This window comes from Echinops telfairi, unplaced genomic scaffold (assembly GCF_000313985.2).
Source record: "Echinops telfairi isolate 266 unplaced genomic scaffold, ASM31398v2 ScPeMD7_5;HRSCAF=22, whole genome shotgun sequence".
NCBI lineage: Eukaryota > Metazoa > Chordata > Mammalia > Afrosoricida > Tenrecidae > Echinops > Echinops telfairi.
Window position 1 is genome coordinate 16,459,042 of NW_022103901.1, and position 13,169 is coordinate 16,472,210.

The following is a 13,169-nucleotide window of genomic DNA, read 5'->3' on the forward strand; positions in this document are numbered from 1 at the left end:
GTGTCTCAGGGTCAGTCTGGGCCAGTCCCAACACTGAGTCTCCAGTGTTGTCCCCTTTAGAGCCCAGGGCCATCAAGGGATGTCGAGTCCCGTGGTGGGATCAGCCATATTATCCACTCTGCCCACAGGCTGTTCAGAGCGGGCATGTCGTCCTCTAGGCCTGGTGGGTCAGGATGTGCTCCGCTCTCTCTTCCTCCCCAAATGCTCCCATTTGCTCTGATCAGACATGCCCCTCTCCCCTAACTGCAGCTAGCTTCCTTGCCGTCTTCTCAAGTAACTTCTTCTGTGGGGAGGGGTTGTTGTCCACATGGCTGGCATGGGGCCGAGGATTTTCTATTCTCATCCATTGGTCCAAGTATATATCGTTATACCAGTACCATGCTGTTTTGACAACTGTGGCTGTATAATAAAGTTTTAAAGTCAGGTAATGCAAACCCACCCACTTTATTCTTCTTGAGGAGTTCTTTGCCATTTCTGGGTTTCTTCCCTTTCCATATGAAGTTGGTTTTTCCATTTCTTTGAAAAAGGATTCTGGTATTTGTATTGGGATTACATTGAACCTATATAATGCCTTAGGTAGGATTGACATCTTTACAATATTGAGTCTACCGATCGATCCACAAGCATGGGCTATTTTTTAATTTGTGAAGGTCCCTTTCGGTTTCTTGTAATAGTGTTCTGTAGTTTTCCTCGTATAGCTCTTTTGGAGCTTTTGTTGTTGTTGTTAGGTATATCCCTAGATATTTCAATTTACGCTCAGCTATTGTGAAGGGTACTACCTTCTTGATATCTTTTTTCTGTAATCCCATCAGTTGTATGTAGCAATCCAGTTGAGTTCTGCTTGTTCATCCTGTAACTTGCCACTCTACCATATTCCTCTATTGCTTCCAGCTCCTACTGGTATAAAATATATGATATAAAATCATATCATCTGCAAATAATGATAATTTCACTTCTTCTTTCCCTGGAGATATATATATATATATACTGTGTACATATATATATGTACACACATATATATGTATATATATATTTATACATACACACACACACACACATATATATCTTTGATGTCCTTCTGTTGCCTTATATTGTTAGCTAGGACCTCCAGCATGATGTTGAATGAAAGTGGGGACAAGGGGCCTCCTTGTCTGGTTCCCTTTTTCTATGGGAATGTTTTAGACTTTTCTCCATTAATTGTGACACTGGCTGTTGGATTTCCATATATAGCTTTAATTATATTGAGGTAATTTCCTTCCAACACTATCTTCTTGAGTGTCTTAATTAAGAATGAGTGTTGAATGTTTTTAAGTGCTTTTTCTGCATCTGTTGATCATATCATGTGGTTCTTGTCCTTTTTCTTCTCAATGTGGTGGATAATGTTGATGGATTTTCGAATGTTGAACCATCACTGCAACCTGGTATGAATCCCACTTGGTCATGATGCATTGTTCTTTAAATACTTTTGTATTCTATTGGCCAAAATGTTGTTGAGGATTTTTGTATCTATTTCATTAGAGATAATGGCCTTTAATTCTCTATTCTTGTTGGATCCTTGCCTGGTTTTCCTCAGCACTTTATAAAGCTCCCTTTTATTGTGTCACCTGTTTTTTCTATCTTGAAGAGTCACCTGGTTTTGTGGTTGGTTTTGAAACCCTTGACATTATATGGAAAGAGGTATGGTTTGGGAAAAAATAAAAAATAACCCACCATGTATTTCATGTATTTTCATAGCGTCTCTTGTTGCTATTTAACTTTTCCAGAGGAGCTTCTTAATAACTTTGCCCAGCAAATAGGAGCCTGGAGATTCTGCCTGTATTTTCTGTCCAGCACTAGGAATGATTATGTAATGATGTACAGTTTAACGGTTTTTGAGGTAAGTTGCCAGAGCATTTTCTACTCTTCTGAAAAGTATTTCGTATCAGTTGCCATGTCACAGACTCACCTCTGGGACTTCCTACCACATGTGCGCTCTGTCGGAACAGCTGGGGTTCTGGGGCACCTTCCCAGTTTCAGCATCTGGGGCTTAGAGGTAATGGTTATTAGGTGGGTCAGTTGTTTGTGGAAGCATGTAGCGTTTCTCTGTTATTGTTTAAAAGGGAGAATGATGGAAAACATCTTGGGAGGAGAGCTGATAGTCCTAATACTATCATTCCAACCACAAAAATCCTCATTTCTTAATAAACTCTCTTCCAATCTGGGCACATCTTTTTCTTTTCTTTTTTTTTACAATGAAACTGATTGTATCAGATTGTTCATGCCATTTTACATTTTAGTTGTACCATTATCACCAAGCTGTTCTCTTACTTTTAAGCATTAACATTCTGCCATTTTGGGGCGGCCATTAAAGAGAATGTATAACCCAAAGTTTTTATACATACAGCCTTTTGTATTTGTTAAATTACGTATTTGGCAAATAATCCTAGGGATGAAATTGTTATATCACAGGATTTAAATGATTTTATAATTCTTGTTGCCAGATTAAAACAGGGTTTCTTGTTTATTGAGCTGATATGACTAACTGGATAAAAATTGGTTCATTTTTGTCCAGTTTGCTAACTTAGAAAATGTTTTTGTTTTCAGAATCTGATCAATAAAATGTGGCTTGGGGTCCCATCTCAGGATAAGATGGAAATTCGTAGCTGCCTGCCTAAACTTCTTTTGGCTCACCACAAAACCTTACCTTACTTTATCCGGAACAAGCTTTGCAAAGTGATTGTTGATATTGGCCGTCAGGATTGGCCAATGTTCTACCATGACTTTTTTACTAATATTTTACAGGTAAGGAAACAGAAAACAAACCCAGGAAATATGGGTGTCTTGTATGTAGTTTGTAGAGTGATTATTTCTTTGTCTGGAGAGGAGTTATAAGATTTAAATTTTAGAACTGCAATAAAGCATGGTCATTATAGGATGAATGAGCACATTCATTTAAACCTTTCTTCTTGACACATCCCTTTATAATGCAGGGTAAGGAAAGTAACCTGATCACTTTTTGACCCCGTGTGAAGTTTTGTTCAGCGAATAACTTTTGAGAGCCTGTTAGGTCCTGTGCCAGTTATTAGGGGTACAAGGACGAGGCCTCCAATGGATCATAATTTAGTGGGGAGATTGTTATGCAAACAGTAATTATATATTTTTATACAAATAACACATCTTCTGTATTTGGTTGCCAATTGTTTTCTTTCCCCAGGAGATATTTCATAAATGCCACTCTACCAGTTTTTTTTAAACATGTTGCTTAAACATTAGCACATTTACAAAACTACCATATATACTTGTGTATAAGTGAGTTTTCCAGCACATTTTTAATGCCGTTTCTGTGGTAAAATCAGGTGCCTCAGCTGATATTCGGGTCGGTTTATACTCAAGTATATACAGTATAGCATGTAAGTAGAGAAGGTACGTTTTATTTGTGTAAAGTATGATATCAAATGATAGGACTTCAGTGTAATGGTTGCCTTACATGGGCTTTCTTTTAATGAGGGTCTTGCAGCTCCCACCAAATATTGGATAAGATCATGCAAATAAGGTGCATAGCATCTTTCTGGGTGTAGGACCATTCAAATAAGGTGCATGGAATTGTAAAGGGGAATCGGTCAGTTTGTCATCCTGCTGGGCTTAAAATGAGCCATAACGGGTGGAAAAGTGGGGTACCTCACCTCAAAGAGCTGAGAGCAGGGTGTATCCTTTGGGTCCCTGGGCAGATGATTAACACCCGAGACGGTGCATGATGGTGAGAATTGGTGGCACAGCAAAGGTGGCAGCAGAATCTGGAGACTGGCCTGAGATGGTGTGGTGTTCTTTCTGGCCAAGAAGCTGGAAGCAAGTTTAAATGGCAGGAGGTGGCAGAATGGATAAGGACATTTTTGGTACATGCATATAATAGGATACTTAGAACAGCAATGAAACTGTCAACATCTCATGGCATAAAAGATAGGCTGAGAAAGGTTAACCAATTCTACAAAGACAGATACTGTATGGGATCATTATTATAAAAAGAAACACACACACACACACACACACACACACACACACACACACACAATGGTTTCACACCAAAAGAGGCAGACTTGGATAGTTACGGAAAAGCCAAGTGATGGAAAGTAAAAATGAAGTTAATAAATATTGAACACTCAGAGATGCATTCATAGTAGCATAGATAGACATGTAATTATAAAAGTAAGACCCATCAGTATATTCTCTCTGAGAGAGATAGCTTAGAAAGACAAAAGTAGACCAAAAGTCAAAGGATGAAAAAAAAAGAACAGGAGTTACCGTATTAATTTCTCACAAAGTAAACTTGAAGGCAGGAAACATTATAAGCGACAAGGGCATTATGTAATGATTAAAGGGTCAATTGAACAAGAGGGCATAACTATTTTATGTATGCACGCAGTAAAGAACCTAAAAATACACCCCTCTCACCCCCAAAATCTGTGTCCACAGTACAGCTCCCAGATTGCTTCTCAAAGTCAGCAGAATCCTTTATGCAGTATTAGTTGGTTGTTACAGTGATACATTTATCTAGAGTCTTGCAGGGTTTCTGCAAGTTGTTCAGTCAACGATTTGCTGAGCATCAACCAGGTGCAAAGTAAGCACTTGGTAGGGATATAGTGATGAACAAAATACAGCTCTCCCTTCTACAAGTGTTGTCCATGAGGTACAATAAGAAAATAGATACTTCCAGTTGTTAAGAGGATACAAAGAAAGAGAACGTCAGTCACTGTTAGTGGGATGGGGCTGGTCAGGGAAGGCTTTCCAGAGGAGTGGACTTGAGCGGAATTTTGCCTGTGAGGGAGTGAGTCACTATGTGTCGTGGGGAAGCGTGCTGCTGTAGGCAGAGGGTATGAATAGCAAATGCTAGTCTACAACTAGAAGAATTGAAGAACAAGTGGGAATTTGGAAGTGTTTTTGGATGAGGTGCACATGGAGGTTTGAGAAGGCTAGTGGTCCTCTGTTCTCCCCCACAGCTTCCTTTCCCCCCTTTGTAACTGGAGCCACCCCATAGTGGAGAGAGCATCGGACGGGGTATTTGGAGTCCTCGTGCTTGGGTTCTGGCCTCGACACAAATCCTCTTTGGGTTTCAGCACCTCCTGTGTTACCTATTCGAGCCTCCACTTCCTCCTTTGTAAAATGAGAAGATTGAACTAAGTGGTCTTTAATGTGCTTTCCAGTGGTAACATTCTCTATTTCTGATTTATCCATAAAAGTGGCCTGGTATGTAAGCCATGCCAAGACTGGTTGGTGCTTGGTTACTGGCATTTCTGGTAATTAACTAGACCTTGCATCAAGTATTCGACAATAAGACCAAACCAGTTCTGGGCTCAGATACAGTCCTTTGATTAAACGATCTAAAAGATTTTTTGCAGGGTCATGGCCTGTTTGCAGCCTGGGCTTCAGTTTTCGTTTATTTACTTTTTAAACTGACTTCTGACGTACAACTGGGCATCCATGATGTGTTCTGGTGACCGCAGTACTAGGCAGAGCGGCGTAGATTAGGGCCCCAGAAGCGTGTTTGTGGTTCTCTCATCTGCGTCACTGGAGAAGGAAGTAGTTGGAGTTGAAACTGATCGTCTGCCCCTCATCTCACACATACACACGCCACCTCTTTTCTGTACACTGTCCTTCTGTTTCTTGAGATCTGCTCGGTTGGACCTGTGTCTGGGGCTAGCTAGTTAGGGACCAGAGCACACAGAAAAGCACTGCTGTTTGCTCTGGGTGAGTGAGGTGGTAAATAGTGACTCCCTCGAGAAGCGCACACTAGACTTGACAGAAGCTTCCTTGTACTATTCTCCAATAGCACCCGACTCACCGCCCTTGGTCAGTGCTGACTCACAGTGACCCCCCGCTGGGTTCCGAGATGCTTCGCTATTTAAGAGAGTAGAAAGCCCACTCTTTTCCCCACGAAGCTGCTGGTGGTTTCAAACTACTGGCTGTGCCTAACGTGTAACAGTGAGGCTGCTTTTACCATTCTAGGAGGCTAAAGAAAATAGATGTAATAGTATTTCTTTACATTTTGCAAAGAATGATTAGAAAAATAAATGTAAACCCTAGGCTGTTGGAGGCATACTGTTGTTTTCTGTGTCTTGTCTATTGGAATTTTCTCAGTATGGTTTCAGGTGGTTGAAAGATAGCCTAATTTGTAGAAAAGTAACATAGTATAGATACTTGCAGAATTATAGTCATGTTCCTGATTTAAAGTATGTTTGCATATTTCTACTCTGCTGTATCTGTACTCTTGAACGGTTTTGAAGTTTGCACTGTTTAGAATTATAAGATTTAGAAATATAAAATTAATTTGACACCTGAGTAAAATCGAAAAGAACAAATGGATTTACATGTATTTTAATCACTAATATATTAGGGCAAAGACTTGGGAATCTGGATGTGTATAAAAATTATGTGCTATGTCAGGAGTAAAAAGAGCATCATCATGCTATTCATGGTATTAGACTTTTGTCTTTAAGATGAGAATATGTTTTGTACTCTGAGATCATGTTTCTCTTAAGGTTGATCTGTGCCCCCATTCACGTAAGATTGAGCACCCAGCACCCCACATCTCAGAGTCAGCACTCTGGCTCTCTCTGTACCTTCTTAGAGGCGCTGCTCAGAGCTTGCTTTTTCCTGGCAGTTGATCCAGTCCCCTGTGACAACCCCTCTCGGGCTGATCATGCTGAAGACAACTTCGGAAGAGCTGGCTTGTCCCCGGGAAGACCTCAGCGTGGCTCGGAAGGAAGAGCTGCGGAAGCTGTTGCTGGAGCAGGTGCAAACCGTGCTTGGGCTACTGACAGGTGAGTGGCTGGGTGCTGGCGAGGATGGAGGGAGACTGCTTGCTGGCACCCAGAAAGTCTGAGCAGTTGTTTCAGCTCTCCCTGCAAACCGAGCATCAAAGGAGACATCATTAAGTTCTACTTTCTCAGCACCTCGCCAGTGTCTAATACTATATAGGACCTTTAAAAATGTGACTTCCTCTCCTTGTCGTTCTCCATCCACTGGGTCTTGCGATAATTATTCAGCTAGGTTTAGAGTGGGTCATGGGAGTGTGCTCGAAATGTCTGATACTGCATTCTAAGAAGGTAGGTGTGACACACTTGAAATAATTTGAGTCTCAGAGCAGTAGGCGTTGGAAGAATTTAAAGTTAGGAGTGCTTCTGTATAGGGAAGTAAGACAAGGTGTGGAATCAGTCCTTTTTATACTTAGTTGTACTTGTATTTTTCACTCTTACCCCATCTGTTTGGTTAGTGTCTCAGGACATTGTGTGCAGGGTGAGAATGAAGAGAAAGCAAACCGCAAATTGAGACAGGAAGTGTGGGCCCCGAGAGCATGCTAGCTAGGGTGGCTGGTGCTCACCGGGCACTAGGGCCCTGGGCTCATTACTGGAAGGAATGTTGTGGTGAAAAAACAAAACAAAAGGTTTCTCTCCATCTCCTCCACTACCATCTCCTTTACCCCTACATCTATCTTCTTGAATGTTTGGGAATCTCTTTTTGTATTTGTAGTTCAGTTCCTGGCATGTAGTAAGCACCTAAAATTGGTTCAACGAATGTGAGATCAGAAATAAACTTGTTATTTATCCTCATTATTCTCAAACCGCCCCCCTTAGAAACCCAAACCTCAGAGCATCCATTTCATCCAAAGAGCATTTATTGGTAACTGGATGTTACATATCTAGGTGGGAACTATGTTTTTACTGTGTATAGTAGCATAGCAAACATTTTAAAATTGAGAGATAATTCATATACCATAAAATTCACAAATTTAAAGTGGAGCAATTCAGTGGATTTTAATATATTCATACAGTTGTTCAACCATTGCCACTATTTGCAGAGCAGATAATCCAAGAAGCAGAACTAGAGAGTAAAGATGAGTGCAGCATCAAGACCGGAGGAAGTTTCCTGAACAACCTTCTGTATGTAGATGACACGACCTTGCTTTGTGAAAGATAAGAGGACTTGAAGCACTTACTGATGAAGATCAGAGACTGTATCCTTCAGGATGAGCCCACACTTCAATATGAAGAAAAGCTGGACAAGTAACACCATGATAAATGAAGAAAAGATTGACGCTGGCAAGGATTTCATTTCGCGTGCATCTGCAATCAACGTTCATGGAAGCAGCAGCCAAGAAGTCAAGCAATGTCTTATATTGGGCAAATATGCTGCAAACAACTCTTTACAGCATTAAAGAGCAAAGACTTTGAGAATTAAGGTGTGTCTAACCCAAGTCATGGCGTTTCCCGTCAGCTCACATGCAGACAAAAGCTGGATAACGAATAAGGAAGAATGGAGCAGAGCTGATGTCTTAGAGGTAGGACATTAGCAGAGAATATTGACTGCCAGAAGAATGCGCACACTGCCTTGAAAGAAGGATAATCGGAATATCCCTTAAGAGAAGGGGACCAGCCCCCGGAGAAGACTATCGTGCTTGAGAAAGTGAAGGGTCAGCAAAGATGAGGTGGCCCTCAATGAAATGTGTTGATAGGATGGCTGCAACAGTGGATTCAGACATTACAGTTGTGAGGTTGGTGCAGGACCAGGCCCTGTTTCATCCCATTGTCTATGGGGTCCCTAAGAATGGGTACCGACTTGATGGTACCTAACAACAACAACAAATTCCAGAGTGCTTCCATCACCCCCCAAAGAACCACTGTACCCCTTAGCAGCTACTCCTAGACAGGGGTAAACAAAATACTGTGAATACTGATAAACAAAATACTAATTTACCTTCTATATCTATGGATTTGCCTTTTCTGGACATTTTGTAGAAATGGATTCCTAATATATGTGGCGTGTGGCCTTTTTATACCTAGTGTCTTTTACTTAGCGTGTTTTCAAGTTCCATCCATATTGTAATATTAAATGTCTTAAGAACAAAATAATTTCTAAAGCTTCTATGATCATCTTATATGCCAGGTTCTGAATCATGTGTATAAAAAGAACTGAAGTAATAGTTTTTATCCTGTAGTAACTTACAGTCCCGTGGGAGATAGACAAGTATAGTTGAAAGAGCAGCATTTCAAGAGTTAAAATCGAACTCTCTTTTAGTGAGGAACAGATGCCATAGCACTGGCAGCAGCAGCAGCAGTATTTTCAGTGAGGCTAGGAAGACTCCTGAAGTGACAGCTGAGTGTCACCCAGGGGGGTGGACAGAGCAGTGTGGCTGACAAAGGTCAAGGTGGCATTGTGAGGAGGAGGCCAGGTTCGAGGCTCAAAACAAGGAACCATGTTTAAGTAGCAGCCCATAGTGCAACAGTGTGTAGGATGGCACAAAGGGCCAAAGGGGTGAGCAGGGTGGGCCCTACCAGATGGATTGAACAAACACCAGATGCTGAGAGCCAGTAGGGTAATTCACAGACGCGACGGTAGATCTTTGAGGGAGAATGACCCAGATGTTTTAGGATGAGAGACTGAAGCCCTGGCGGAGATGAGTCATTTCAGGGTGAAATGAGGGGGAAAGACAGCGGGGCATGATGTGTGTTTAAGTGATGGGCAGAGAATGAAGCTGACTGAAAGACCGATCCAGCTCAGAGAACTGAGAAAACCGAGTGGGCTCTAGAGAAGGATTTGGGCAGCATCCTGGAGTGCCACAGTGGCCACTGAGTGGTCTTGGTACCTAGGTGCCCTTGGCCTAGAACAGTGTCAGAAGAAACAGAGACAGAGAAGCCCCACTGAGAGGTGGAGGTGAAGCAGTAGCGTTGCTCTGAGTGGAAGCAGCACTTCCCAGAAGGTAGCTGGAAGTGGGGAGATAAGACCATTAGCTAGACAGGGCCATAAGGTTAAGAGAGAAGAGTGCTAAAATACCAGTATTTGACTAAAAATTGTAATAAATGTTTCTAATTCTGGTTTTCATATGCTAGGCTGGCTTTCTTTCTAAACCCACATTTCCCTTTCTTGTAGGTATCTTGGAGACCGTCTGGGACAAACACAGTGTTACAGCCGCGACTCCGCCCCCATCCCCGACTTCAGGAGAAAGTGGTACGGTCTGCCTGTCACATCCTGCATCCTTCTTTTGAATTGCAGTTGGGAGTCTCTGCGGCTAGCAAGAGGGTATCAAGGCCAGAGACAGATGATGTTTAATCTAGTTTTGGTCCTTTGCCCCCTTTGTGAGTAGCTAAACTTAGTTCCTTGTGAGTGTTATACATTCTTATACGACATTTGGAACAGCAAACACATTTTGTTCCTTCCTATTGTAAGGATGACACCTTTTCTATCATCCAATCCATCCCCTTCAGCTTGTAAATTGCGATTTCCTAGTTTGTTGTCCTCATTTTCCTCCTTGTCAAACTCTGCGTGGCTGCCTTGTCTGAGCTGAGATGGAATGAGCTGCACAGGCATGCATTGTAGCTCAGGAAAGGCAACAAGGGGGAGTGGGCAGCAGCTTCAAAGAGAGGACACAGTAGTCAGAGTGCTTTCTACATGAGGGGGAAACCATGTAGGCCAGGACAGATGGGGGACCAGTTGCCGTAGACTTGCTTTTGAATTTATATCAATTAAGACTAATTCAACAAAGTCTAGGCATTTGTAATGATTATTAGGTAGTTTATTGGTTGCAAGTTATTATTCACAGTTATAACTGTTGTTTCAAAAGTCAAAGTATAGTAAATTTTAAACTGACGACTGTGAAGGATGGATGGAAAGCGGAAGTTTTGTCTGAGCCAGAACTTTTAGTTTCTAAATGCTTCTGTTTACCCTAGGTGATCGCACATGCTTTTCAAGTAGAGTACATCTGGTGAATTGGCACATAGCTCTTCCTGTACTGTAAAGGTTGATGTGGCTCCCGGGAGCGATTGCCACATCTTTCTCCTCTGTGTGTCTGTCCGATGCGCAGCGGTGCTGTGTACAACAGAAGGAAGCGTGGCTGGCGCTTGCACCATCCTCCCAGTTGTTGTGCTTGAGCTCATTGTTGCAGCCACTGTGCGAACCTCTCTGGTTGACGGCCTTCCTCTTTTTTTGTGCCTCTCACTGTAGCCAGCCTCACGCCCTTTTCCAGGGACTGGTCTCTCCTGACAGCACGTCCAAAGTATGTGAGACAGTCTCCCTGGCCTGGCCTTCATGGAGCAATTTGGCTGGACTTCTCCAAGACATATCTGTTTGTTCTGTTGGCACTCTGGGACGATGGCAGTATTCATCACCAGCACCGTAATTCATACACATGGATGCTTCTTCCGTCTTCTTTACTCAGTATTCAACTTTCACATGCATGAGGCAATGGACATACCATGGCTTGGGTCAGGCTCGCCTTAGTCCTCAAAGTAACCTCTTTACTTTTCAATACTCTAAAGTGCTCTTGTGCAGCAGTACCCAATGCAGCATATCTTTTGATCTCTTGACTGCTGCTTCCTAGAGTATTGATTGTGGATCCAAGCAAGACGAAACCATCTTTTCTTCTGTTTACCATGTTGTTACCTACTGGCCCAGTTTGAGGATTTGGGTCTTCTTTGGGTTGAGTTGTAATCCATACTGAAGCCTGCAACCCTCGGTCTTCATCAAGGCCTCCTCACTTTCAGCAAGCAAGGTTTTGTCATCTGTGTATCGGAGGTTGTTAGTAACCCTTCCTCTGGTGCCTCTGTTTTCTTGTTTTAATCCAGCTTCTCTGATGCTTTGCTCAGCATACAGGTTGAATAGTATGGTGAGCGGGCACAATCCTGTGCACACCTTTGCTGATTTTCAGCATGCAGTATTCCCTTGTTCTGTCCCCATGAACAGCTTCCTCACGAGCACAATGAAGTGTTCTGCATTTCCCAATCTTCTCAAGGCCGTCCATAGTTTGTTATGATCCACACAGTTGACTGCCTTGGAATAGTTTATAGAAAATAAGTAAACATCTTTCCGGTATTCTCTGCTTTCAGCTAGCACCCACCTGACGTCTGCACTGATATCCCTTGTTCCAAGTCCTGCTTTGAATGCAGCCAGAATCTCTGTCAACTATGTTTGGGTGATCTTCAGTGACATTTTACTTGTGTGTGATGTTAACGATCCTTTTCTGTAAACTGTGCATTCTTTTCAGGTCACCTTTCTTTGGAATGGCTACAAATATGGATCTCGTCCAGGCCAAGTTGCTGTCTTTCAAATTTCCTGGCATAGACGAGTGAATGCTTCTAGTGTTTCACCAGCTTGTTGAAACATTTCGATTGGTATTCCATCAGTCTCTTGAGCCTTGATTTTGAATGGCTGCTTTCTCCTAGATTCTTTGGCTTTTCTTTCAGAGTGCCTCTGGGTCAGTGGTTCCTTATCTTCCTAACGCCACGATCCTTTAATACAGCTCCTCATGTTCTGGTGACCCCCCCAGCCATAAAATTATTTTCGTTGCTACTTCATCACTGTCATTTTGGTGCTGTTATGAATCAGTCGGGTTGTTGGACCCCCAAAGGGGTTGCAACCCACAGGTTGAGAACCACTGCTGTGGGTGGACTCAAATCTCTTAACTTTACAGTTAGCAGTTGAGCTTGTTAAGTAGCTGCACCACCCAGAGATGATGAAAGAAAACCAGGATCCTGTATTTGCTTCTGCACCCTGTCAGTTGCAATATCACATGTAATAATAGCCTCTGGGAAGCTCCTCTGAGACACTAGCGAGCAAGGCGAATAACAGCTTAGTGTTGTTTTGAACTGAACCTCTCCCCTGGAAGCGTGTTGCTAGATCCTTAGGGATCCCTGGGCTAAACTTGGAAAAAGGCTGTTATATCATGTTTTCCTATTGCTTCTCAATCACAGCGTAGACAGTAAACCACGTTTCTGTTTCATAGCACTTGGGAATGTCATGTGGCTTCTACAGGTTTGCTCTCATGTTTGTTACTTGCTCCCTTTCATCCTCTTCTGGATACAGAGCAGCTATTTTGATGTGTATAATGTGCATCCTTTTTTGGTAACATGTTCTTAGATAAACTTGCGTTTTGTGTAGATCATTTTAATATATGAGGGGGTACCCAAAAATAAACCGCACAGAAGCTCCACTGGAGTGGAGCTTTCGTAGTACAGTGAACCCTTGCTTATCGTGGTTAATCGGTTCTAGACCCTACCGTGATAAATGAAATTCCACGAAGTAGGATTCCTTATTTGTAAATCAAGTATTTTTGTAGTTAGAGCATAGAGGACATGAAAAAACACCCTTTAGTCACCATTACACTCGTATTACCCAATTTATTAAACGAAAAAGGGAAAATACAG

The 13,169-nt window shown here is 42.2% G+C and overlaps 1 protein-coding gene across 2 annotated transcripts in view; it reads left to right on the top strand.

Moving 5' to 3' along the window:
• Positions 1–13,169, top strand: part of XPO6 (exportin 6) — a 125,062-nt gene that overhangs the window by 49,642 nt on the left and 62,251 nt on the right. For both annotated transcript variants that reach the window (XM_045286083.1, XM_004705704.2), the window contains exons 3-6: positions 1,764–1,876; positions 2,584–2,781; positions 6,635–6,794; positions 9,901–9,978. In XM_045286083.1, coding sequence (XP_045142018.1) covers positions 1,764–1,876; positions 2,584–2,781; positions 6,635–6,794; positions 9,901–9,978 — 549 coding nt within the window. The remainder of the gene's footprint in view (positions 1–1,763; positions 1,877–2,583; positions 2,782–6,634; positions 6,795–9,900; positions 9,979–13,169) is intronic.